At 39.4% G+C, this 27,607-nt stretch overlaps 1 protein-coding gene across 3 annotated transcripts in view; it reads left to right on the plus strand.

Annotated features, from left to right (window-relative positions):
• LOC150085037 (homeobox protein Meis1-like) overlaps positions 1-27,607 on the plus strand; it is a 247,349-nt gene that overhangs the window by 42,722 nt on the left and 177,020 nt on the right. For all 3 annotated transcript variants that reach the window (XM_090376745.1, XM_090376747.1, XM_090376746.1), the window contains exon 6: positions 27,104-27,242. In XM_090376745.1, coding sequence (XP_090232871.1) covers positions 27,104-27,242 — 139 coding nt within the window. The remainder of the gene's footprint in view (positions 1-27,103; positions 27,243-27,607) is intronic.

Below are 27,607 nucleotides of genomic sequence, written 5' to 3' on the forward strand. Positions count from 1 at the left end.
AATGTGACGGACAACTGTTGTGGGCATCCCTCCCTCTGCCGGCGATGTCAACTTCGGAGCTCGATAATGCGATTCACCAAATCCCGGACCAGCCGACAGGTGGACGGTGTCAACCTCATTATGACACATTTCGGATTCGTCGGGCGCAATTGTCCGCCTTTGTCGCCGTAGAAATCGGACGAAATTGACGGCGAGAATGCTACCCCCTTGTTGCCATGGAAATCGGTTGGGACCGACAGAAAACCTTACCCTCGTTTGCCGCAAAAAATCCGATGAAATTTACGGAAATTGGTACCCTTGTTGCCTTAGGAACCGGTGAAATGTACCCAAAATATTAACCCTCGTTGCCATGGAAATTAGACGAAATTTACGCAAAATATTGACTCGTTTGATTGTTGCCAAGAAATCGGCAACAATCGGAAATTAGCCTACAGTGTTGCCCTGGAATTTAGGCAATAATCAAATGAGTCAAAAATATTGACTCATTTGATTGTTGCCATGGGAATCGGACCAAATTGACCGAGAGTGTTACCTTTGTTGTCTTGGAAATTAAACGAAATTAATAGCATGCGTCACCTAAAACAAAAAACACTTTTTAATGTTCGACAAAATAGCCACCCGCTGGAGTACACTACTCAAAGCGCCCCCTAGTGCACAAAACCACTGAAACCGGTAGGAATTTTTTTTTTTTAATTTTAGCATTGCCGCAGCGATTAATAATGACATTCCTGCCCTCTAGCGTATTTCGCGCGAACCATCTCGCAAACAGCACGCGCTCACAAAGTGCCGATAGAGTGCCTTCCCGAAATGCAACGCGCTAAAGGGGCAAATGACGGATGGGGCAAAACATTCGGTAATTCTTCCTTTATTATATCAAAGTTCATTTTGTTAATAAAGAAAGGCGAACGGCGACCACAGCGCCACTCTCGGGTAATACGTTTGATATTGGCACCACAGAATTCCATTTCGAAATATATATTTGCCCTGAGGGGCCCACGAGCTGGATGGCAGAGAACAATAATCATTATTGGCCACCATTACCAGCCGACATAAATTCTATTTAATAAGAGCTGGCATTGTTTTAAAGCTGAGGATTGATTTGTATACCATCCCTGGTGCCACATCATCGCGATGTGCAATGGATGTTGCAACTGCTGATAGGGGACTTCGACATGAGGTAAAACCTTTATTGATCATTATCATTACTGTCTTGAGTTTCTGTAATGCTCCCCCTAAATTGTGCGGATAACCTAAGAGGCCGATGGGGTCTTTATTACATGATGCATGAACATAATTGGCACAAAGATGGCTTTTGTTATTGGCGGCCCTGCCTGCCTTCCGTCCCTTGCATTCTCTGGCCAAATGCTTAATTACGTCGCTGCGAACACAATGAGAAGGTATTTCGCTCTTTGCCACACACCGGCGTGTTTCGCCGATGCTCCATTTTCGTTACGGATGCCCCCTTTCGCTGTTCGGCTATGTTTTGGAACACACTGGAAACGTGACTTTCGTCGTAAGCGGAGTACGTTGAGGTCAGATTGCGCTCACAAAATAACAGTTTCGGTGTAAATTAAAGGAAAATGCTGAAATACATTACGCAGAACCTCGATTTGGGAAAAGGGATATTCGAACTTGGAATAAATAAGGAATAAATGAATATCTAACTAAATTTCCGTGAGAGGGGGTTGTGTCAGAGCGAACACTGTCCTGCCATACTGTGACGAAAGGTCTGACTCTCGCCTAGACAGGAAATTTTATGGACTTCCCCCGAGTAACCAAGTTTTTCATCCCGCAAGCAGAAAAGTATAAGAAATTCGCAGTAATATAATGATGTCTCGTGGCTTTAGTTGCCTACATGCCCAATCTTAATCGTAACAAAAGCAAACCATGAGCCAAAAGGTTTGCTTTCATTACTAATAGCAAATTAGATGAAATTGGCGGAAAAATGTGACTTTGTTGCCATGGAAATCGGATGGAATTGACAGAAAAATGTTATCCTGATTGCCATGGAGATCGGATGAAAGTGACTACGTTGCCATGGAAATCGTATGAAATTGACTACGTTGCCATGGAAATCGTATGAAATTGACAGAAAAATGTTATCCTGATTGCCATGGAGATCGGATGAAAGTGACTTTGTTGCCATGGAAATCGTATGAAATTGACAGAAAAATGTTATCCTGATTGCCATGGAGATCGGATGAAAGTGGCTACGTTGCCATGGAAATCGTATGAAATTGACAGAAAAATCTGACTTTGTTGCCATGAAAATCGAATGAAACTGGAAAAAAAAAGGCTGTTGCTATGGAGACCAATGAAACTGACAGAAAACTGGCTTTGTTGCCACGGAGATTGATGAAACTGAGAGAAAAATGTGACTGTCGCCATGGAGATCGGTCGAAATGGACAGAAAAATGTGAATTTGTTGCCATGGAAATCGGATGAAATTAGAAGAAAATGTGGTCTATGTTGCTATGGAAATTGGATGAAACTGAAAGAAATGTGAATCTTGTTGGCATGAAAGCTAGATGAACTTGGATGACAGAAAACTGCTAAAGAAATCGGATGAAATTTGCAGAATATCGAATCCAGAAAGACGAGTTCTCCAAAAGTCAGAGATGGAACTCGTGGTTTGTAAAGAGTAAATTTACCATAACTCCTTTCAGCGCAGAGCCACCTTTTGCCACCAGGCTTGTTGAGTTTCTAAGTAAGAGAGCTTGCGACCTTGGCTTCTAGCTTGGGGAGATTAGACAGCCAGAATGATTATATTCATTTTCTCAGTGATCGTGTTCCATGGATTCAATTAAAATTCGAGTATGAGACATCTATTGAAATTGTGAAAATGTTTTCAATGGTTGAGGTATCTTGGGTTACAGTAGGCATTTATGAAAATGAGGAGCTGAGGCGTAGAACGATTGGGGCAATGCACCAGTGGGTGCAATCCTTTTGTCTCATGTGTACTCCAGCAAGTCAAGCAGCAAATATCTTTCTCTTTAGAAATCAACGGGTCTATGAGGAAGCCTCCCAGGTGAATATCCAATACGTCTCTCTCTCTCTCTTTCTTTTTTATAGAATGCGCTTTGGAGCGTTTAGGTTTCTGCCAACGCTTAAGGGAGGTGGCCGGAGAGGTCCACGACTTGCTATATGGTAACTTCTGTTTGGCGAACGATCAAATTTGATGAGATGAAAGGAACATTTGTAGGTCATCAGCGCAAGATCGCAATCACGTTGGCCTTCCGATACAAGAGTTATTTTCTCCCGTGGGTGCTGTATCCACAGAACACCGGAGATCCCAGAGGTCTCGTCCAAAGACCGGAACAAATGTAAATCAACGATTGGCTGGTCAATAATTTGTGGTGTTTTGACTCTTAAAATTAATAGAGACAAATTGTTTCAAGAGATGGAGCCACTACGCAATTACTGTTTTTGATTGGACTGCATTTTCTTCTCTGCTACAGAAGATAAAGTTATTCCAAAGGACACACGCCATGCGAGAAACATTATAATCTGACAGTCAGACCACAGAATGCTGATTTGTAACCAAGAAACTGTTGGCACGCAACAGGTTAGCCGGATCATTTATTCTCTTCTGAAGGTGCTGACCGTGGTGTTGACTGAAAATCCCCCGTTAGCAGCGAGACAGATTACGTCATAATGACCTCTGTGGGGAGGGTTAGGGGGAGAAACAATGCAACTCATCAACAAGTTATGTTCCTAAGTATCGGAGTGCTGTAATTAATGATGTTAGCTAAGCCTAACCACCAAATAGTAAATAAACAATCGTGATGCATTTCACGTGTTGTGACGGTTATTCACGCACGTGAAGGTGGTATGGCGTTACGTCTTAAGGGCCGGACCTGTTGGATGAGGAGATTAAGGTGAAAAGTCCTCAAATTTTGTTTAACTGGACTCTGATTTTTTATTTTAGTTTCCGAATATGAAAAAAAAAGCCCTCAGAGGGCGCTAATCAGAGAAGGGGGACTGGACATTAAATGAACAAGGAGTCTACTGAAGCAAATCAATAGAAAATGTTCTGTAGTTGACTGGTGACGTCATCGGTGACGCAGCATTTGGACGTGTTGGCCAGTATTGTTCTGCTTCTTGGCACAAACATTTTTCTTTCAGCTAATAACTGTCCGAGGAGAAAAAATGTGGAATGATCACCTCCTCTGGACTGGTCTTCCACTCCGTCTTCCGTATTTGTCGCCTGACCTTCGCCATTTCTTCACAGTCGTCGAAACCTGTTTATTTCCTAGAGCGTTTTCTGCAATCCTTTTATTCCTAACGAGCCATTATTCTTGCAGACCGTGCCCCCCCTCCTCCTATATCCTTATGTCGGGAGAGAGGGGAATAAGGCGAGGGGGGGACCTCCACCACTCCACAGACATGATGAGTGGATGTTCTAATCAAGAGAGTTGTCCCACTTCCGCTTTTGCCAGTTGCTGACTTGACAAGGCAGACAGAGAGGACAGTGAAGTCTGACAGCCTCTTGAAGACCACTATAATTATGCCCGCGTTGTGTGGGAGCTCGCGGTGACCTCATTATCTTTGACATCTCAAAGTCAACGTCATAGTGGTTAAGTGACTGATCGCGAGGTCGGACAGGTACGCTGAGAAATACCGCGGTATAGAATCTGGAGGTGACACAAAACACCTTGAGGTTTTCTTCTGCCGAATCCCGGACAGTGAGCGACCCCTGGCGGCGAAATCGTGGAAAAGACGTCGATGAGGAGAATCCAGTCGATTCCATCGTGGATCTTCTTAAAGTGGTGACTTATCATCAATGCCCCCCTCCCCCCTCAGTGTGCACCCGTAGAACATGAGTAATCCAACCATCCAACCATGGGAGTTAACCACTGTAATACTTTTCGTGTTTATCTTTTCACTCACAACATTGTATTGTACAGTCGGTAGCGTGACGCCAACTGACACATTACGTATGCGGCACGCACTTTGTAGATAACCCCACAGCGACCAGGACATTACCCGATGTTTTGTGTTTAGCATTCAAATAGCCCTCGGTCCTATTACCAAGGTCATCGACTCCCACAGGAAACAGGCCCTGCTGGATACCCCACTGTAAGGTTTATCATCAAGCACGGTGTCATCTTGCTTGACTTTCACATAAGGTGATGTCAAAGGATGTTGAGGAGGGGGGGGGGGCACCTGAGCAGCTTGTCCCTATAAAGGCTTTGATTACATTCTGGAACTAAATAAGAACTTGTTAGCCACGTATACGTTCCTTCTCCCAGTTGTCTTACTTTTTTTTCCTTGAATAATTAATGTTTCAAGGAATTGCTGGTTATTAATCTAGATTCTGAAATTTCAAGATTATTGTCCATTATTTCTTTTTGCATGGATTATCCATTGATTTATGCCAAATTCAAAGACCAAAGTCCAATGAATTATTCAAATTGGGTTGGAGCTTTATCTTTTGGAGGATTCTGTGGTTTTGTAAAAATATTTGCTAGTCCTCATCGATGGAAACCGGGCAGAAAGATTCAACGAGTTGTTGAAGCAGACGTAAATGGTCACGAGACGAAATATACATGAAATCAAGTCACGAGATGAAATATACATGAAATCAAGTCACGAGATGAAATGCGCATGAAATTTTTTGGATATTTTTATTGCGCAACAATAGAACTTCCGAAAAAAGTATATTTCTCAATTTCTATTGTTGTACATGAAATCGTTTGGTTAACGTTAAAAACGGATAGAGAGTTACCAAATTATTTGTAGAAGTGGCCAAATAGGGATGTCATGAATGCGAACAAATGTTCCCCGAACTGGATAAATACACTCGCACAACTCCACCAAATCGGCAACATTCGGCCAGCAGTCTTTCCCCATCCTGTCCTCGCCATGGCCAGATGTTTCTTATCACAGTACCGCTGCTCCTCACGTGCGGTTAGAGGACATTCCACGTTCGTGATGTAGGCCTAGCTACCAGATAGCCACGCATGAGAGACTCGGATGGGAAACTCGGTGATGAGGCGTTATTTTTGACACATGGCCTTCTCTCGGTCCGGACGGCTGTGTCGGGACCCCTGCAAGGCCACGGCCCGTCCACAACGCACGCATCAGAGGTAGCCCGGGGTAGGGAGGTTTTGGGGCAAGGGATTTTTGGGGTGGATTACGAGCGTTGGGCAGAAGAGAAAATGTTGACCTTTCGGTGCGCGGAGGGCGAAGCTGCCCTACACCAGACGACAATATGGGGGTGTTCCGCAGCTGGACTGAGCGTCGGTGTCTGCCGTCGTAACCGGCGAACGCTAGATTTGTCGCTAAGAACGCACGATAAGGCACTCCGCCAGCTTCGGACGGCATCTTTAAATATGAACATTAAGTAAGCCCCATTTGTTCTTCGCAGCGATCCCGGGAAGTCGCTTGCTGCGGTCTGATGGAAGGTTTCCGATAAGGGGTGCGGGACTTAAAGAGCACGTGCGCAAAAGTACCAAGTCAAGCTGTCTGCAGAGACTTCCTTTTATCTTCTTCGTTGCTTTTTTTTTTTTTTTTTTGCATCTTCTCCCCCTCCCCTTTTTAACCACCCACCCACTCATACCCCCCGGAAGCTTGTCTCTAATTAAGGGCGGTGCTCCCTTCCTGCGCTCAAATGTGTCGGCGCAGTTAACCAAACAAAAAAAATACGGCAAAACGGTCGACTAAGTTTCTCTTTCAAACAAGGTGACCTTTGCACTTAAGATTTGAAAACAGAATGCTGTAAGGAGGCCCTCGAAATTGGCTCTGCTCGTGTGTGCAGTTATTTAATTTCTCGAATCAAAACCGCAAGGGGGTCAACGTTTGCTTAACAGACGACATTCGGCGAGCTAATTATCAAATATTACCATTCTCGATAAACAGCGTCATGCGCAGTAGAAATTAATCGGGAGGGCTGTTCTATTTTTCTTTTTTTTGGGGGGGGGGATTTTTTTAATTAAAAGAAATTCAATTATTTTTAGTGCGTTCTGCAGTTTAAATTTAACCATTTGCTGCCATAACGCCCTCTATATTCATCAATGCTTTACATTTTTAATTATGTTACGGTGCCCCATTACTTTTGATGATGAAGTGTACATTGATTTTCCGAGATAGGTATAACATTAGTAGGGGAATTATTGAGATAGACAAAAACTGTTAGGTGGTGAAGAAAAGGGTCCATAAAAGGCATTGCCGAAAGAGTGGTACCTTTTACAGACGAAATTTAGAGGCGTCACCGAAGCAGGAGAAAAGTGGGAAAAGGCACTGCTTAAATACACGGAAATTTGTAGGAGGCATTGTTAAAATATATATAAAATCGATAGGAGATAAAATAGGAAAAAGTTAATTTTAAACGCACAAGAAAGTCCCTAAATTGCATTACTGAAACAGACGTTTCTTATTTCTGTAATGCCTTTGGCAATTCTCCTCTCAATGGAAATTTAGAGGAGCATTTCAAAGGGATAAAAATTGACAGGAGGATAATATGGAAAGGGTATAGCTAAACTATTAAAACAGACATTGGTAGGAGGCATGGATGAAATAGAGATAAAATCGAAAAGAGGACTTGCTGAAAAGGACATTAAAATCGAAAGGAGAAATTACTTATATTGATATTAAAAACAACTACGAGTTCCTTAAACGGACATTAAATACCAAGGAGAAATTGCTGAAACGAACAAAAATTATAGGAGATTACTGTTAAAACAGACAAGAAAATTTGTAAACGGCTATTGGATTAGACATACATTTAGAGGATCATTTGCCAAATTGAAAAATTTGTTAGAAAGGTATTACGGAAACGGAAAAAAATGCTATGTTTAAATAGACACTAAAATGAAAGGAGGAATCCCTAACATAGACATTAAAATCTAAACGAGAACATTAAAATCGAAAGGAGTAATTCATGAAATCGTCATAAAATTCTCGATAAACGATTCGCGAAATAGACATTGAAATCTAAAGGAGTAATTCCATTAAAGAGTAATACCATTAAAATCTAAAGGAGTAATTCCGTCGTTAAAATCTAAAGGAGTAATCCCGTTAAAATCAAAATGAGTAATCCCGTTAAAATCAAAATGAGTAATCCCGTTAAAATCTAAAGGAGTAGACATTAAAATCTAAATTCATGAAATAGACATTAAAATCCTAATTCATGAAATAGACATTAAAATCTAAAGGAGTAAATCAAGAAATACATTAAAATGTAAGTGAGTAATTCATGAAACAGACATTATCAAAAGGAGTAGGTATGAAAATCTAAAATTCACGAAATGGACATTAAAATCTAAATTCATGAAATAGACATTAAAATCTAAAGGAGTAATTCATGAAATAGACAATAAAATCTAGAGGAGTAGACACTGAAATCTCAATTCATGAAACACACATTAAAATCGAAAGGAGTAATTCCATTAAAATCTAAAGGAGTAAATCAAGAAATAGACATTAAACTCTAAAGGAGTAATTCATGAAATAGACATTATTATCAAAAGGAGTAGATATGAAAATCTAAATTCATGAAAAGACATTAAAATCTAAAGGAGTAAATCAAGAAATAGACATAAATCTAAAGGAGTAAATCAAGAAATAGACATTAAAATCTAAAGGAGTAATTCATGAAAAAGACAATAAAATCTAGAGTAGACATTGAAATCTAAATTCATGAAATAGACATTAAAATCTAAATTCATGAAATAGACATTAAAATCTAAATTCACGAAATAGACATTAAAATCTAAAGGAATAATTCTATCAAAATCAAAAGGAGTAAATCATGAAATAGACATTAAAATCTAAAGGAGTAAATCATGAAATAGACATTAAAATCTAAATATGTAATTCAGGAAATAGCCATTAAAATTTGAAGGAGTAATTCATGAAATGGACAATAAAACAGACAAGGAATTCCTGAAGTAGACATTAAAATCGAATGAGGAATTTGGAAAATAGACGTTAAAATCTAAAGGAGTAAATCATGAAATAGCCATTAAAATTGAAAGGAGTAATTCACGAAATAGAGACATTAAAACGAATACCTGAAGTAGACATTAAAATCGATTGAGGAATTTACGACATTGACATTAAAATGGAAAGGAGCAGCTGCTAAAAGCAGACATTAAAATCAAAAGAAACAATAGGAGGCACCGCAAAAATAGATTCGATTTGCATAAAAGGCATTTTGAAATATAAAAAAAAAACATTGGAAGTTGGCAATTTTTAATACGCTACCATTCAATATAATTATAGAGTCGACAAAATGTGCAGACGAAGAGAGTAAATCACGTGACGTTATTAATATCAATTAACGAAAGGATTTGCACCGATGAAAAGAGCAAACGATACAAATTGAAAGAGAAATTAAAAAAGCAATCAAACTGCTGCCAGTTGATCAGCGCGTCTCCTTTGCAGCCTCGAAAAGCCCGGGTAGATGGAGTGAACAACTCAGGTCCTCATTCGATAAATAACCGATCATTAGCGGCATGTACATTTGCAGTTATGTGACCGCTACGAAGTAATCGTCTGAAGACAAGGCGTCGTGAATTAAAACACGATTAAAGTAATTCCTTAATATCGGAGGAGTGGTTGAAGGTTGCGCCAATCGACGCGATTATTGTTCTTTGGAGCATTTGCTCTTTGCATAATCGGCGTCTGAAAGCTGTATCATTTCGTAGAGTTGATCAGCCAGCAAAAGGCTCACTGCTGCTAGGACCATCTATTTACAAACAGACAGTAGCATTCGCACAGCCGTCCGACAGAGCGCAGTGTTTAATAAACAGGCGCTGGAGTGTGATCCGTGTTCATTTATATGTGTCATGTGTCTTGGCTGTCAGGGGACACGGAATAAAAGCCACTGTTCAACTCCAAACGTTCACACCTTCTAGTTGAAAGGGAAAACAGGACACGGCTTAGATAATCGACCAAGGACACCAGGTTACCATAAATCTTTATGACTAAACTGTTCACTTTTTTCTTCTCTCTCTTTTGTCCCGTATCATTACTGAATGATCCGGGGAGGAGGGCGAAAGGGGGCGAAAGAAAAAAATATATATTATACCCAGAATGATTTCCGGCTTTCTAAAAGATCACGACATGGTGTATACAATTTTTTATTTTATTTTTCTGAATGATGACAAACGTGTCGCTCAGATGCATGGGTGAGTGGAGACGAAAAATGCGAATTCAGCTTTACTGACATCTATTTTTTAAAAGGTGAGTTTATTTCGTATTTATTTATTTTTTTTCCTGCACCTATATGTCACTTAATACAGTTGAAATGTTAGAGTTACAAGAAAGGCACATTTTTCGGACAAAAAAGAAAAAAAAGCGGAAAAAAGAGACGTTCCAAAAGACAATTTCATCGGTGTGTGACGTCATCAGAGAGCGATTACCAATGCATCTCGCGAAATGGACCCATTGTTGTTTGTATCAGCCGATAGCAGAAACGGAAAACGTATTGTTGTCTGTTGTGTCGATTCTCTAAAACGAAATTAACAATATATCGCGTGATTTATTTCAGTCGTCTGCTTATTAAATATCACCCATCGTCTGCTTATTTTGTAGACCGTATAATTCTGTTTTAGGAGTTTCTGTTTTATGTAGAAAAAAAAGTTCGCAATATTTTAGCTAAGTCGCCATTACTAATTTATCGGAGAAAGAAAGAAAAAATGAATGTCCGTTTTTAAATCTTTCCAATTTCGGCAAAAACGTTTCGTAGGCCATCGTAACCGGCTCGACCGCGGTATAAAAGGAATCGTATGTTTCCTGCTCGCCATATAACTATAATTAAATATAATGTTAGTGTTTAAGTAGCGGCTATTACGTTTGTAAGGGACCCTTCTCATAGGGCTCAGGAAATGTCACTGTTAACGGTCTTCATGCTGACTTAAGTAGCACTAAAATTTTTATAGGACCCTCCTTCTCACGTTTTGCAACTTAAGTCAAGCACCCCTGACCTCCCCCCCTTTTAAACTATCCCCCAACAGAAGGTGGACTCTCTTGATTTAGTGCCCTCTCGGTTTGCATTTAAAGAAGCGTTATGTACTTGTATCGAGGATAAAACACCGTTTAACGGCACGTGCGAAAGAATGGACCTCCCCCTTTTTTTTAAAAGAGGTATCTGTGGATTGTAGGCAGCTCGTTGAAGCTTTAAGGGGATCTTTTTTTAATCTCTTGGCAAGTGTTAGATTTGATTTTCTTGCGGTTATTCTCGATAGTAAACTAAGGTGAGACTGTCAATCAAAGAACTATAATCGGGAGCCTCATGGCCCTTCTGGGAGAAATGAAGACGTGCCGATCCCCGTTTAATAGCGGCTTTGTAAATACGGAGGCTTTTGGTGCAGGCGATGCTAAATTATTGTATCGGAAAAGACGCTGAAGAAATCCTTTGCCAAATTTGAACGTAAACAGAGTTAAAAGTCATTCCAGTCGAGAACTGCGTTAGTGAGGAATCGATTACAATTCTGTTATTCATAAAGCTAATAAAAAAGAAATAAAATAAATGTCAGTTTTAGTCTCTTTGGACAAATTAAATAAATTTTCTGTTTATATCCCGGGACGAGCACACGGTCAGAGGAGTTCACAAGATAGAGAGAATACGAGAAACAGCGCCGTATTTAGCAGTCACAGGCCTGAACCCTGGTCACTCAAAGCACGTGTACTTATGCAACTTCGTACCTGACCACTGGGCTACAGTGGCCATAACTGTCAGCTTCAGTCTGCTTGAACAATGTCAGTTTCAGTCTTTTTATACGAAAGTGTCAGTTTCAGTCTGCTTTAATAACATTGTCAGTTTCAGTCTCTTTGGAAAAAATTGTCAGTTTCAGTCTAGTTTAATAACATTTTCAGCTTTAGTCTGCTTTAACAAAATTATCAGTTTCAAACAAAATCAGTCCCTTTGGACAAAATTGTCAGTTTCAGTCTGCTTGAATAATGCGTTTCAGTCTGCTTGAATAATGTATTTCAGTCTCTTGACAAAACTGTCAGTTTAGTCTGCTTTAATAAAATTGTCAGTTTTCTTTAACAATATCAGTTTCAGTCTCGAAAAATTGTCAGTTTCAGTCTGGTTTAATAAAATTGTCAGTTTCAGTCTGCTTAAATAAAATTTTCATTTCCAGTTTGCTTGAAAAATGTCAGTTTCAGTCTCTTTGGACAAAAGTGTCAGTTTCAGTCTCTTTGGACAAAAGTGTCAGTTTCAGTCTCTTTGGACAAAAATGTCAGTTTCAGTCTCTTTGGACAAAAATGTCAGTTTCAGTCACTTTGGAGAAAAGTGTCAGTTTCAGTCTCTTTGGACAAAAATATCAGTTTCAGTCTCTTTGGACAAAAATGTCAGTTTCAGTCTGTTTTAATAAAATTGTCAGTTTCAGTCTGGTTTAATAAAATTGTCAGTTTTAAGCTACTTTAATAAAATTGTCAGTTCGAGTCTGGACATAATTGTCAGTTTCAGTCTGCTTGAATAAAATTGTCAGTTCAGATTGCTTGAATAAAATTGTCGGTTCCAGTTTGCTTGAACAATGCCAGTTTGATTTTCTTTGGACAGAATTTTCAGTTTCAGTCTGGATGAAATTGTTCTTCCAGTTGAATTCTGATGCAAAACTGAGACATAAAATGCCACATTGTTGTTGGGTCAACAATTGAATTAGAAAAAGTTTGAAAGGCAAAAGATTAAACTGATTGTTATAAAAAAAATATATTATTTGGTAGTTTTTGAAATTAAAGTGATTTTAAAAAACAGTAATTTTAGACGTATAATTTTAAAATAATCGTCTGATATCCCGGTTTAAACGCACGGTGCCTTCGCAGCCGAAGTCAAACATTCGACGTCAGAAATGTCTTTTGGAAAGAGAGGTGACTCATCCGGGAAGTTATTTCCCAGAGCGGTTTCCGAAGTTGTACAACTGCGTGTTGCTCAAAATTCTCCAAACCTCCTGCCACTTTCCAATCATCTACAGTAAGTGTAGTTTGGGTCGGGGGGGGGATGTAGGAGAGTGAGGGGGATTGAGGGAGGGCAGAAGAATATTTACGTTGGTAAAGTAAACACTTAAGTTCGTAGCTTTATTGGAGTGAGCGTTCATCTCTCCAGAAATCTGTCTCGAACTGTAATGATTGTGTTAATGGAGATAATTTTGTCCAGAATAAATTAATTAAAAAATATTTTAATCGGGGAAATACGGTAAAGAGTATTTTTAATTAATTATTCATATCATCTTTCTATCTGTCTGTTTCTCTCTGTCTCTGTTCTTTTCTATTGTACTATTTTTGTCTGTCTCTCTCTGTCTTTTTAAAATCACGTGTTTAAAACTGTGGAAGAGCAAGAGAAAGAGAGAGGGAGGGGAGGAGGGAATGGGAAGGATATAAAGAAACAAGACTAGATGAACAATAAAGGAAACGAAAAGAAAAAAATAGAGGAAGAGGAAAGGAAACTATAGAGCGAATGGAAAAGAGAGAAAATCAAACAAAGTGAAGGAAACGGAGAGAGAGAAAAAAGGGATAATAAGAGAGAAAGCAAAAGGGGGAGAAGCGAAATGAGAAAGAAAATAGAAATAGACAGAAAATGGAAAGAGAAAAAGGAAAACAGCGAGAGAGAGAGAGAAACAGAAAAGAGAAAGAGAAAGAAAGAAAAAATAAAAAGAGAGACAGAGAAAGAAAGAAGGAAAGAACGAACTAAAGAGAGAGAGAGAAACAGAACAGAGAATGAAAGAAATAATAAAGAGAGATAAAGAACGAATTAAAGAGAGAGAGAGAGAGAGAGAGAGAGAGAGAGATATAAGATAATAGAGAAAGAAAACAGAAATAGAGAGAAAATAGAAAGAGAAAAAGAAAGAAGAAAGAGAGACAAAGAAAGAAAGAAAGAAGAGAGAGAGAGAGAGAGAGAGAGAGAGAGAGAGAGAGAGAGAGAAACATATAGATATAAGATAATAGAGAAAGAAAATAGAAATAGAGAGAAACAGAAAATGGAAAGAGAAAAAGAAAGAAAGAGAGACAAAGAAAGAAGAGAGAGAGAAGGAAGGAAGGAAATAGTGAAGTAAAGAGCTAGAGAGAGAAAAGCGAAAAAAATGAAAGGAAATAACAGAGGAAGAAAAAAGAAAGAAAAGGAAGAGAGAGAAAAGGAAGAGAGAGAAAAGGGAAAGAGGAAGAAATAAGAAAGAGCCAGAGAAAGAAAGAAGGAATGAACGAACTACAGATGGAGAGAGAGAGAGAGAAAGAGAGAGAGAAATAAAGAGTTAAAGAAAGAGGAAGGGAAAGGGGAATGACGTAAAGAAACATAATGAGATAAAAAAAGAGAAAAGCAAATAGAATGAAGACAAATAACAAAGGAAGGAAAAAGAGAGAAAAAGAAAGGGAAAGAGAGAAAAAGAAAGGGAAAGAGAGAAAAAGGAAAGTGAGAGAGAGAGATAAAATGAATGGAGAGGGAAAGTGAGGAGAGAGAGAGAGAAAGAAAGAAAGCAAGAGAGAAAATGGGAGGAATATAAAGAAATAAAGCGAGACGAAAATTAAAAAGGGAGAAAGGGAAGGAGAGCGAAAAATGGAAAGGGTAACAGAGAGAGAGAGAGAAAGATGTAAGACATAAATTGTCTGATAGAGAAAGATATGAAATTCAACGGAATCAACTCGCTGACAGTAATAATTGAAAGAGCCCCGAAACAAAATGGAGATGAGAAGGATTCTACTGGATAATCCCAACAGTTTTCTCTCCACTGATAACAGACCCATCCTGCTTCACAAAGACATCCAACTTCGACCTGAGGGGCGGGGGAGGGGGAGGGTGTCCACGTGTTTCTATAAGCGTCAAGGCGAACAAACAGCTCCATCGTTATCGAATTAATTCTACTTAGCGAAGTGTCAGTCGCATTGGTTAATCCCTGAAACAGTAAATACCGGGGGAGAGGGGGGAGAGGGAGGAGACGATTGTGGGAATAACCCCAGTCCATCTGGCTCAGCACAAAACTAGAGGCTTTCTGCAGGTAGGCCGGGCTGCCACCGATAAGGGCCACTTATCAATGGAAGCCAGAAGATTCTGCTGAAGATGATAGCGGAGTCCGATACCGTCTTGTTGACAGCCCTTTGGCATATTGTAAGGATTCTCAGGACGAGGACCCTCTTTGCACACGTCACTCGCACAGCCCCCGGTCGCAGTTATCGTCCGAGTGTCACAACTGCAGCGACAATCTTAAGGGGGCGCTGTTAGGAGCGAGATGGTGGTAATAATCGTAACCTAAGATAGTCTGTTTGCTCGCAGTGCGCGGGGGGACCTCAATGAGATCGGGTTTCCTCCGAACGGGAAGACATTCAAATGCCACCCTTATCTCGAGCAGTTTAACAGTCCTTTTCGATGTTCATTGTCTCAGGCTTACAATGTTCTTCTTCTTTGCTCTCCACGAGGCTGTGCAAACACCCTCTTTTATTTTGTTTAAATATTTCGAATAGTTAAAAGAAATAACGAAAGTATCTCTAAAGTGAACAGTGGAGGTCACCCATGTATCGCTGCAGACTGTGTAGATGGTTTATTTCTTTTTGTAATCTTCCCAAAAACGTTTCCTCTCTTCTCAATAACTTCGGAGTAGCAAATAATGCGGCACAATCCAACAATTGGGGACGAGATGGCCACCATACTCACCAGATCTCAACCCACCGCTTCTTTTTCAGGGAATTTATGAAGGACAATATGTACAAATGGGGGTGATCAATTCCCCGTGTTATGGATGGGGTTGTTCCAAGACTGCATACCTCGATTTCTTAAAAATACCGATAATTGATAAAAGTGGATTTCTTACAATTCTCTGTACATTGAACAAAATTGGTTCAATAGAAATTGGAAACAAACTGAAAATTTAAAACGAAATTGAATTGAAAATGAAATTGAGTTGAACTGAAAGTAACATTGAGAATTCAAAATGAAGATCTAAATTAAAATTCAAAATTGAAATGGAAATTGAGAACGAAATTGAGTTGAAAATGAAACCGAAAATTTAAACTATAATTGAGTTGAATTGGAAATGAAACTGAAGATTGACAATGAAACTCAGTTGAATTGGAAATGAAATTGAGTTGAAACTGAAAATTGAAAATGAAAATTGAAAACGAAACTGGAAAATGGAAATGAAACTGAAAGCTGAAAATGCAAGCTGAAAATTGAAAATGAAACTGGAAATTGAATATGAAAATTGCATTGAAAATGAAACTGGAAATTGAATATGAAAATTGACACCGAAAATGGAAATTTAAACTGAAAGCTGAAAATTTGAAGTGAAACGAAACTGAAAATGCAAGCTGAAAATTGAAAATATAATTGAGTTGAATTGGAAATTAAACTGAAAATTAAAATGGAAAATTGAAAATAAAACTGAAAACTAAAAATGAAATTGAAAATTAAAGATTGAATAGAATGAGACTGAAGGCTAAAAGGGAAAATTGAGTTGAAAATGAAACTGAATATTGAATTAGAAAATGAAAAATGAAACTGAAAATTGAAAATGAAATTGAATTAAATTAAATTGAAAAATAAACTGAATATTGCAAATGAAACTGAAAATTGAAAATGAAGATTCAAATAAAAACCGAAAACTAAAATAACAATTGCTAATACAAAACAAAATTTCCGCATTTCTACGTACGTTAAACAAAATTGCCCGAATGAAAATCCATTTTTTGCTTAAAAACCCGGCCCTAACTTATTCAATCCACTTTAAAAGCTTTTATAAGGTTACAATGGTTATTTAGCGGGAGTTCGCCATTTTTTCCCGGCGGTTAACTGAATCTTTAAGAGTAAAAAACTTCGTCAAAATTCACAAGGCTGTCATTGCTCCATTACCGGCCCTTTCCAGTGGTTCGTGGAGCATCATATTCTCGGGGTAATGGCAAAGCGTGCCCATCAGCAGTAATATTCTCACATAGAGGCGTTATGAATAATGGAAGTAGTTTTTGTTTAGGTTTTTTTTTTTTTTTTTTCATTAGAATCTTAGGAGCAAAGGAGCATAAAAAAAAGGGGCGGCAGTAAAAAGTGTTCTGGTCTGTCGCCAGATTAGGCAATGGAGCTTTATAATGAACATTACCCTCTACACACACACACACATTGGTTGTTTTTCTCCATGGTACCGGCGTTTTTCTGCAATTAACGAGGCTCGTATCGGGCGCAGATGGTAAAGCTATGTGCGGTAATCAATGTGGCATGGCCACAAATGAATTTAAACCGCAACAGGATTAAGCCTATTTTATAGACACACTTGCGCCAAATGGGGGGGAGTGCTTCGAAACAGAATAAGCAAATCCGAAATTAAATTAGCTGTAATCAAATATTTCATGGCGAAAGTGGGTTTTTTAAGCTAATGTGCACTCTTGATGTGATAGCCGGCCCTTTTTTTTATTTTATCGAGCGGAACCCGATATTAAAATCGGATAAATTCCTCTTTTGCCGGTTGGCGGCGCTTTGGACCGAAGCTGGATATTCACTTCCGGTCGGCTTTAACTTGTTCAAAAGACGGTTATTATTTTTTTTAATTGCTTTTTATCGACTGCATCATGACAATGGACTCGCTCTTTCAAGACTTTCTTGAGAGAGCAGGTGTATTGTTTAAGAATTTCTTGCGAAGTACTCCATCGTTGCGGTTCCCATCAGCCACACTCATCGTATTTAGCTCCCTGAATAATATGTCATAATTGGCCTTCCTAGAGCATCCTAGACATGCTCAGTCGGATTCAAATTCGAAGCATCGGATGTTAAAAGAATGGATTCGTGTTCTACGTTCTCTCCAGTTGAGAATTAAGTTCTCAATGTGGATCCATCCATAAAGAGAACTCGTGTTAGATCTATGCGAAGGGATCCGTCTGTCTGTCCGCATGTTTAAACACAGTCGCTTCTCTGTCCAGATATCTTCGATCTTATTCCGATTAGAAACCTCAGAAGCACTCACTGCCTTCCAAATAGGAATGAACACTGGGGCGACATCTAGCGGAATTTTAACTCAGTTTACTCTAAAGACTAAATTATCTATTAATGACTTTGGGGTTGTCGACTGCCGAGGTCCTTAACGATAGCAAATATTCCGTCTGCACGTGGGAACTATAAACGCCACTGTGTAGCGCTGATCAAGTAGAATGGTCTGGATTGTTTATATCTATCTGGTTATTTTTATCGGGTCTGCATGATGACAGACTGCACGAACAAATACCCTGGCAAAACATGGATATGACTCAGAGCTCTCATAAAAATTCAAAATAGTGATTGTTCACCACCTAACAGGATTTGTGTTTAAGCCTTCAGTTGCCTAGACAACGCAACCCACAACAAATCCTTATCATTGGCGACTGGAAATGGAGAATGTGTTTGCTGATTGCGACATTGCTCCAAAAGATTTTTTCATAGCTTTGAAACGCGTGTGGATTGTGGATAAGCGTTTGTATACCAGGGAGTGGAGGGGGGGAGGTTCCAATTGAGAAAGAACTGCATCGGTAAATATTCATCACCATTTTGGTAACCAACTCCTAATTTGCAATTCCCGCGGTCCAATTTTTAATATTCTTGGACAGTATTGAGATTTTCAAGACAGGTGGCGCTAGTGTGCTTCCATCTCTAAAGATGCTGTTGCGGGGAATTTATAAATCTTAAGGAAAGTCAACAGTCCTGCTCCTTAATCGACGCATCTTCTCAGTTGGTCTAATTGATCAACACGCACCAGTCTGTCCAATCTTTCGAGAACACGAAGATAAAAGCTTTGGAGTGATCAAATAAACAGAAAATGGCTTCGAAAGAACAGAAGATAGAGGGAGAGGAGAAAATGCGTCTTTGAAAAGAGACGCATGCGCAGTAGATGTTTCTTTTTTCCTATTTTTCATCCTCGGAGACTGGCAAGTTGTTTACTTCGGAGGAGACCCGCTATCGAGATTGTGTTTCCCTAAACAAGTCCAACGCCAATAGGGGGTTAAGGGAGGGACGTAAGCAGTGGTTGTCACTTTTTATTAAGCTCAGAGAAATGCACCTTGACATGTTGCGTTTGCACAGCCACTCCAAGTATTTCAGAAATTAGACGAGTTCTCCGAGAAGGTTGGTTGAAGGATGTTTGCTTAGTTTTTAATCAACGCAACAGACGCAGCGTCCATTACATCCTAAACCCGCATCGCTTGGTTTGCTCGACGGGTAGATGGATGGGTGAACGAGCAAGTAGAGGGGCCTGGAGTGAAGCCTGCCGTCAGGGTGGTCGCCTGTCTTTGATCCTCAACCTGATGTAACTTGGCAGGCGTTCTACGGCCCTTGATGGAGGCAAATGGCTGCCACTGAAATTGAATTGTGCATGAGCCAAACGCATGTCAATCGTTGTATTCAGAGGCCAAACTTTCTTTCTGCCAAATACGAAAATCTAATAAACCTCTCTGCTCTTATCGATTTTTTGGCCCGGCAAACTCCAGAAAATCGACATAAACCAGCATCCATCCCCTCCACCCCCACCCCACCCCTATTACCGCAACGAGAGACAATTTTTTCTTTTGTCCGACGTCAAATACGGCGCAAGGTTTTGAGGGAGTAATGGGGGGTTCGGCGAGGGAGGGGGGGGACTAAGAGAGAGGTAAAACAGAGATTAATGGGACCACTTACTGTACACGTGTTTCTCCAGATATGTAAAGCATTTTGATTGTCATTCCGGCCCTCAAAAAAGGAAACAGTGGCTATCCACTTATAAGAGGGTGGGGCTTAGTCGCTTAAGCGCCACCTGTCGAATGTTTTTAGAACCCAAGCGGGCCACAAAGGCTTCTTTGGCTGATGACTGCGTTGTTGCGAATCTTGGAGGATGTGGCCCGTATTAATGGCCGGTTTTGGCCGCAATTAGGCCCAAACGGATGGCGTGTCTGCTGCGAATCCGTTACTCGGTTCTGTCGTGATTTGACGGTATGTTCGGAGGGTGTTTTCGACGGATAGGCCGTTGGCGCGCGATGAATGGGTGTTGCGTTGTATCGGTGTGTCCATTAGGGGCCCTGAGTGTGCGCCTTTTCTTTCTCATTGTTGTCAACCTCGGATGAACTTGTGTTACACCAAACGATCTGCGCTTGTCTTTCAGCGTTCTTGGCTTCTTAAGCATCAGCTGCTGTGCAGTTTTTTTTTTTTTTTTTTGTAAGAAAAACAAAAAGAAATAGTTGTTGACGCTGCCAACGCGTCTCTTCTGTTCTTCACAATTGTTGTTCTCGGTTTGGATCATCACGCGAGTTTTCTGAACCCCGTGTGGACAGAAAGTTCGAAGTTTGGCAAGTCACGCAATGTATAAATGCTTCGGTAGAGATCGGGGAATACCCGGAAAATAGAAGAAAAATAAAAAGAATGGGAAAAACAGAAAAATAAATAGAAACAGAAAAGGAGAGAAAAAATAATAATGCAGAAATAATAGAAAATAAAACTGGAAAAGGATAGACAAAGAATTGGAAAATAAAAATTAAAAATATGAAAAAAAAAACCAGAAAAAAGGATAGAAAGAACAGAAATAAAAAGAAGAGAAAAGTAAAAATAGAAAAATTAGAAATAAAAATAAAAAATAGAATTAGAAAAGGATAGAAAAGAAAGAAGAGAAAAAATAGAAATAGAATAGGACAAGAATAGAAAAATAAGCAAAATAAAAATAGAAAAAATAAAAAGAAAAGGAAGCAAAAAAACTGAAAACTGAAAAAGAATTTAAAAATAATAAAAACAGAAAGAGAAAAAGGATAGAAAAAGAATTGGAAAATAAAGATTTAAAAATGGGAAAAAAAGTAGAAAAAAGATAGAAATAAAAAGAAGAGAAAAAATAAAACTGAAAATAGGAAATGAATAAAAACAGGAAAAATAAAATGATAAAAAAATAAATAAATATAAATTAAAAGAATAAAAAAAATAAAAATAATAAATATAGAAAAAAAGATAGATAAAACAGAAATAAAAAGGACATAAGAAATAAAAATAGAATAGGAAAAGAGAAAAACGAATATAAAAAAATAAAATAGAAATGGATAACTTAAAATTATAAAAAAAGGGGAATGGGAGATTTAGAACAAGAGCAAAAAAGAAAAAAAATTGGAAAATAATTGGAAAAGCATAAAATAGAAAAATAATTAGAAAGAGATAAAAAAATGGGAAAATAATTAGAAAAAGAGAAAAGATGGGAAAATAATTAGGGGGAAAAAGAGAAAAATGGGGAAATAATTAAAAAAAACAGAATGGAAAAAATTGAAAAAGGAACGTTGAAGACAATGCAAAAATTTTTTTTAGAAATTTGAATTGAAAATGGAAAAATAATAGATATAATACTGCTTCCAGGTAAAGAAAACAACAGAAGGCTAAAAGGGAAAATGAAAATAGAAAAAGGGGAATTTTGGACGAGAACTAATATAAAATAAGAAAGAAGGATACTGGAAGGAATAAAAAGGAAATGAGGAAACAAGAGAAAAAGAATAACAAAACAATTTAGAAAAGGGGGAAATGGAAAAGTAACAGAATAGAAATAAAATTATAAAATAAAATAAAAAAAGAAGTAATAATAGAAATAAAAGTTGCTGAAAGGGAAAATAGAAAATGAAAAAAATGGGAAGAATAGAAATATTTTAAAAAGAAAACAGTTCATAGGAAGTAGAGACATTTAAAAAAGAAAAAATAGAAATAAAAACAGGAAAGAAACAGAAAAACATAAAAAGGGCAGCTACTGGAAAGGGATAGAAGTATAGAAATAAGCTTAAAAAGGAAAAACATTATTTAAAAAAGGGAAAATTATGAAAAATAGAGAGAAAAAGAAAGAGGCAAATAGAGAGAAAAGAGAAAAGGAAAATAGAGTGAGAAAATAAACAGAAATATCGAATTAGGAGATAAAATTATAAAAAAAAGAAGAAAATAATAGAAATAAAATAAGAAAAAAATGTGGATGCTTAAAAGAAAAGAATCAAAAGTGCCAAAAATAGAATAAGAGAAACGAAATATAGGAAAAAAGGGAATAAAAGGACAGTCGAAAATAAGAAAAACAAATAGAGAAAACCGAAAAATAGAAGAAAACAAATCGAAAAAGTGGAAGTGAAACGAAAAGTAGAAGAAAGTGGAAATCAAATATAGAAAAATTAAAGACGAATCCCAATTTTGAGAGAGCACAAAGCGGTAACCGGTCTCAGCAGCGCGTGCATCTCTCTCTCTCTCTCTCGCTTTTGCCAGGGCGAACATTCTCGCTTACACCAAATCAAAACACACGACTTACCCAAAGGAAATCTATAGCTGCAAACTCACCAGAAACACTTATACACGAGCTCGCGCTTGGCAGTCGGATGGGGGCCGGGCGGGGGGGGTGCGAAGTAAGGACAAAGTAGAGAGAGAGAGAGAGAGAGAGTGGATGAGAGGCAGAAGGATGAGAAATCTTCTTTCGTTCTCGGTTTTCCGTTATTATTGTAATTTATCAGCGAGCGCCCCCACGACAATTTGCCGCAGGAGTTGGTGGACCGGCACTCCTTGAAATAGATTAACGAGCGAACTTCGAAACAACTCCTCCGCAATATTTTATAGCTCATTAATACATCCTTCTTCCAGTCTGCTGATGCGCATAATAACGGGTTTTCACCGGGTCCTGCGCTCGCCAATCAATTTGCATTACTCTCACTTGACCATTATATCTCTGCAACTAGTTTTTAATGAAAACTTTATTGTATTTCGGCTGATCGATAGGGCCGGCCCGGGCGAAACAGGAAACTTGTTTCTTGGCATGTCATCGCCGTGTCACACACACTCTCATTCCAACGAAATCTAGGACGGGCTTCGTGCACAGCAGCGACCCCTGCCTTCTAAATTAATGGCGATGGAAGATTTCCCGAATTGGAATACCAAAAGAGATGATTCCCGTCTGTCCCCCAGCGAGTCCAACATCGATAGAGCGGATCTCACCATTTTATTTTTGCTTATTAAACTCGGTTGAATCCGATAAGAAAAATTCTAGAAAATATGCAGCAGCGCCAAACGATCAAATAGAAAATGTCCGTTTCAGTAACAACAGAACAAAGTCCATTTCCATAGAAACAACGAATGTCGTTTGCTCTTAACAATAGACTTCTATCCTGTTTGATGTAAACAATCTGTGCTTTGATGTAACCACATCAGAGGAGTCAAAAGACGCGTTCGTTTCAATAGTAACAATGGTTGTCACAGCAACAGCGTTTGTCATTTAAATAGACTAAAAAATGTCCATTTCTGCAGCAACAATCGGCTGGGATTAATTTACAACTCAGCGAATTTTATTCTTAGCAATTTTATTCCAAAAAGGCCGGGATTCGAACCTTATCGAGACGGAAGGAATTTTTATGGGGGTTCTCACAATGTGATCGAGTTGATCGGTCTTGAGCGACAGTTGCGCAGTTTTGCTTCTCAGGAACTTGAGTATTCGTCTAGCAAACAAACCGACTGAATAATGCACGCGATTTATACTCACTGCGCATGCTCGGGTTTTAGGCACTTCTGCGCAAAAGCAGACAACAGAAACTTTTTCTCATTCTGTTTATCTGGTTGTTCTTGTCTCTTGTCTCTTTACCACCTCGTTGAAACTGGTGCCACGAACATGTGACTTGGATCCCTGGAAAATGGGGTACAGTTCTCTTCTTTGATGACTCCCGTTTTGGCCTACAATCGTATTGTAGACGTCATCTGGACACTCTGAGGAAGTTGGAGGGTTGTACCATCCCTCCAACTTCAGAGAAAGGGACACTTAAGGTGGAGGCGGTGTTCTCTTGTGGGGTGGAATAACGATGAACCGGAGAACCCTTATTCATGTTTTTGATAAAGGTACTGTACCTGGGCAGAGGTACTGAGAACAGATTCTCGATCCCTATGTGCAACTTTTTGGGGGTACGGTTGGTCCAGATTTTCTTTTGCCAAATTTCGTCCCGGTTCATCGCAAGCTGCACGAGCTACATCATCACGTATGAATTTTTATGGGCCTTATTGCAAAATGTGGCCGAGTTAGTCGGTCTCAGGCAGGTGTTGCGCGGTTTTCTCCTCTAGTTTTTCATCCAACGAACGAGGTAAATTGACCACAGAATAGCAAGTTCTTTTTAAAGCGACAATCGCGTTTTAAGAAATACATTCTAAAATATAAATCCTTCTGTCCATTTTCGTATCATTCTATCCGAACACGATAACAAACATTGGACATAAAAACCCCGTTTAAAAATGAACCCATTCGCTGTTTCCTCACTGGAAAAACCCACAATTCCATCAACCGAAAGTAAGAAATGAAAATTCCGTGCTCCCTCCCTCCCTCCCCACCAGCGTCTCCACCCCTCTTAGTTAACGAATACTCGCAGTACGGTGAGAGATTTTTTAAGAGAGAAGAGGCGAGCCGTATCACAGCTCCAGCAGCCAGTGAGGCAGCGGAAACAGGAGGTGTGATACCACTTACTCTAAGTGATGATAGGACCGAGGCCTCAACTCCTTACACAATAGTTATTACGGAAATGGGGAGGCAAATTGTCCGTTTTACGGACGCCTAAGCGAGAACGGAGAATGCAATGCCACTTCCATCGTGGCTATTTGCTGAGCTCCTCAAACCTTCCACGAACACTGGGAGGGGATGCTGTTTGTGTCCTTATCTGCGCTACTACAACTCATTCTTATCTTTTTCTTTCCCACTCCACTGTACATGCCCCCCCTTTCTCCTTTCCCCTGTTTTCATTCTCCATCTGCGTTTTTCCTTAATTCGTTCATCAGGTGATATTTTCTTTGATACGTACTGTACACAAAGATCTACTCTCTGGCCATTTACCGCCCGCTCTGTTTTTTTCGCGCAGGGGGGTTTAATTTTAATGTTAGACGCGGTCTCCTGTTGTGTCGCCTTTCTTTCCATCGACTTTCGCTGCCAGTAGACAACGATGTCAGAGTTCATTTGGGAAAGTCGCTCTGAAACCAAATCCGGCTATCTTTTTTCATTACTATAATAACACTAGGGAGTAGGTAGAGTTTGTAACCAACGGACTTCCCTCTCTTTGTCGGCCATCTGCTCCCCCTAATGAATCCCCCGGAGACCTAACTTGCCTCCTTCAATCCCACTAAACATGATACATTTGTAAGAATTGAGATGGCTGCATCTCCGAAGGAACAAGAGATCTCCAGCATCTGTTAGAATACAAGAGGGGACAAGGATGAGACAAACACATTTTTTATTTATTTTTTTTTTTTGGAAAATGTTCTCTGTACCAATTAATCCGAGTAGCTGCTCAGTTTTTTTACCACCTTCTTGTTCTTGCCGATAAAAATAGGGCCGGTCAACGTATACGTATCCACTAGAAAAAAGATGGGCAACGTGGTCACGCGCAGTAATTTAAGTAAAAATAAATGATCAAGGGCTCACTTCTTTTCTGTAAGATTCAGCGTACAGAAATGCGGCTACTTTCCAGAATTAGATTTTCAAATTTGTTAATATTGACACGGATTTTTGTTTACACTTCTGCAAGAGGAATGGCCTTTTGGGCTGTTCTTTATATATCATACTATGTACCTTTCTAGTTTACATAACCTCCCATTTGGAAGAATTAAACTTGTCAATTGATCAGACAATCTGTGTAATCGATTTAAGACAGTTTGGGCCACATGGTCTGATTCTGGTCATTGACCACCTTTCCCATTTTACATTCTTTGACAACTCCCCTGAACTCCCTCATCAATGCATTAAGGAAGGTAAGAAATAGAAGTGGCCCCAACGTTGATTCCTGAGCTACGCTGGTCCACCCTAAAGTATGTCCATTTATGACCACTCTCCAGTCTGCCCTTGATCCAATGAGGGATCTTCTCATTAATCGCAGTTTTACCCAAATTTACAAATCCATGCTGTGATCTATCAAGGACGCCATTCTCCAGTCCAGGAGGATCTCCTTTGTTTAATTTAACAGGATGTATACCAACCTACTGCTGGAGCCTTATCCAACTTCAATGGTCCCCCCTCCACCATTTATTTTCTCCGAGTTTGATCTATCTCAATTGGTTGGTTGTTGTTGGGTTTTTAGGTGCATCAGGAGCTTCGGCCGTGTTGTGCTTTGCATAATATAAAAATCCATAAAGATACTTCGCGTCATTGATGGGATTTCGAATTCAGGTCTTTTCCACCCGATGTTGGGAGGACGGTGATTATACCAACTGTCTACACTGTTGACAATGGGGTGGTTTAAACAAATTTTGAAGAGATTTTAGATTAGGAAGTCCCTGACAAGGACCTATAAGTGACAGTGCAGGGCATAGACATGTCAACGTTGCAGTCGAATGCAGCGGATACTGGAAGAGAAAATTACGCTCGGACTTTGAAAACCTCTTTTGTGTCAGAAGATAAACCGAAGAAAAAAAATATATAGCATGCTTTTAACAGATGGAGCTGATGGGAGTGAAAACGTTTCGGAGTAAAACACCAATTCCTTCGTCAAGTACAATAAAAGTGACAGATATTGAAACACATCGAGCCAAAGCAATCTGTACGGATGTGGCCAAGAAAGAGATAGAATATGAGAAAGTCTAAAAATCACGGAAGTGAGTGAGGACTGGAAGAAAGAAAGAAAGAAAGGGAAAATTCCGCTTTCTTTCTTCCCCAACCAGCAGTGAGCCGTGTTATGAGAGAGCACGCGCCTTCCAACATCCTCTAGCCTTGGCACGGAAGCAGTATCCACCAGATAGGAGCCATAAAGTGGACACTCCGTTTGATTTATGTCCTTGGCGAATATTTTACAGCATTTCTTCTCTACTCTTATAGCAGTCGAGTATCTTTTTATAGTCTTTGGCCCCTTAAGGAGAGTGTCGGAGAGTTTAGGGATGATGCCGTGGACAAAGTAAGTATCGTACGACACGACAATAGGTGGTGAGGGTACACGAGGTTCGTGTGTGTGCGCGCCACCTGCGGTTACACACACTTAACAGTTTATTAGGCACCCTTCAACTAATTGGCGGCTTCCAGATGGCGCTGTGACTCACATTTTACTATTGGGAGGGATTCCGGCGTAATTAACAGGGGGTGATGTAGAGGTGTAGTTAAAAAAAGTCTTTGGGGTCGTGGGATTTACGATAATGCCTTAGGTTTAATGGTCAGCATTCATTTGTGTTATCCGTTGTTCACTCAAACGGGAGGAAACTGATACATTCCCGTTTTCTGTCTTTTTTTTTTTATAGCGGCCGCCTTCGCAGTCTCTAAATTCTTACAGTACTGGAGGAGAGGACGCACGATCACCTACGGGCTCTACAGGAACCCCCGGACCAATATCTCACCAGCCCAGTTCGCAGATGAGTACGGACAACAATAGCGAAGCAGGTATGTTTATTTTTTTCACATTTCTGTTTTTTTTCTTTTTTTTTTGCTCACCAGGTTACCTAAGAAACGGACAATGATGTTAAGTGGTTGCCAAGGAAATTTGCAACAGTGTTAGTACGTTACCTAGGAAATTCACAATAGTGTTAGTACGTTACCTAGGAAACCAACTGTGCTAATACGTTACCTAAGATATTCATAATAGTGCTGGTACGTTACCTAGGAAACCAACTATGCTGATATGTTAGCTAGGAAATTCACAATAGTGTTAGTACGTTACCTAGGAAACCAACTATGTTGATATGTTACCTAGGAAATTGACAATACTGCTAGTACGTTACCTAGGAAATTGACAATACTGCTTGTAC

This window comes from Mastigoproctus giganteus, chromosome 6 (genome assembly GCF_048544385.1).
Source record: "Mastigoproctus giganteus isolate SK-2022 chromosome 6, ASM4854438v1, whole genome shotgun sequence".
NCBI classification, from domain to species: domain Eukaryota; kingdom Metazoa; phylum Arthropoda; class Arachnida; order Uropygi; family Thelyphonidae; genus Mastigoproctus; species Mastigoproctus giganteus.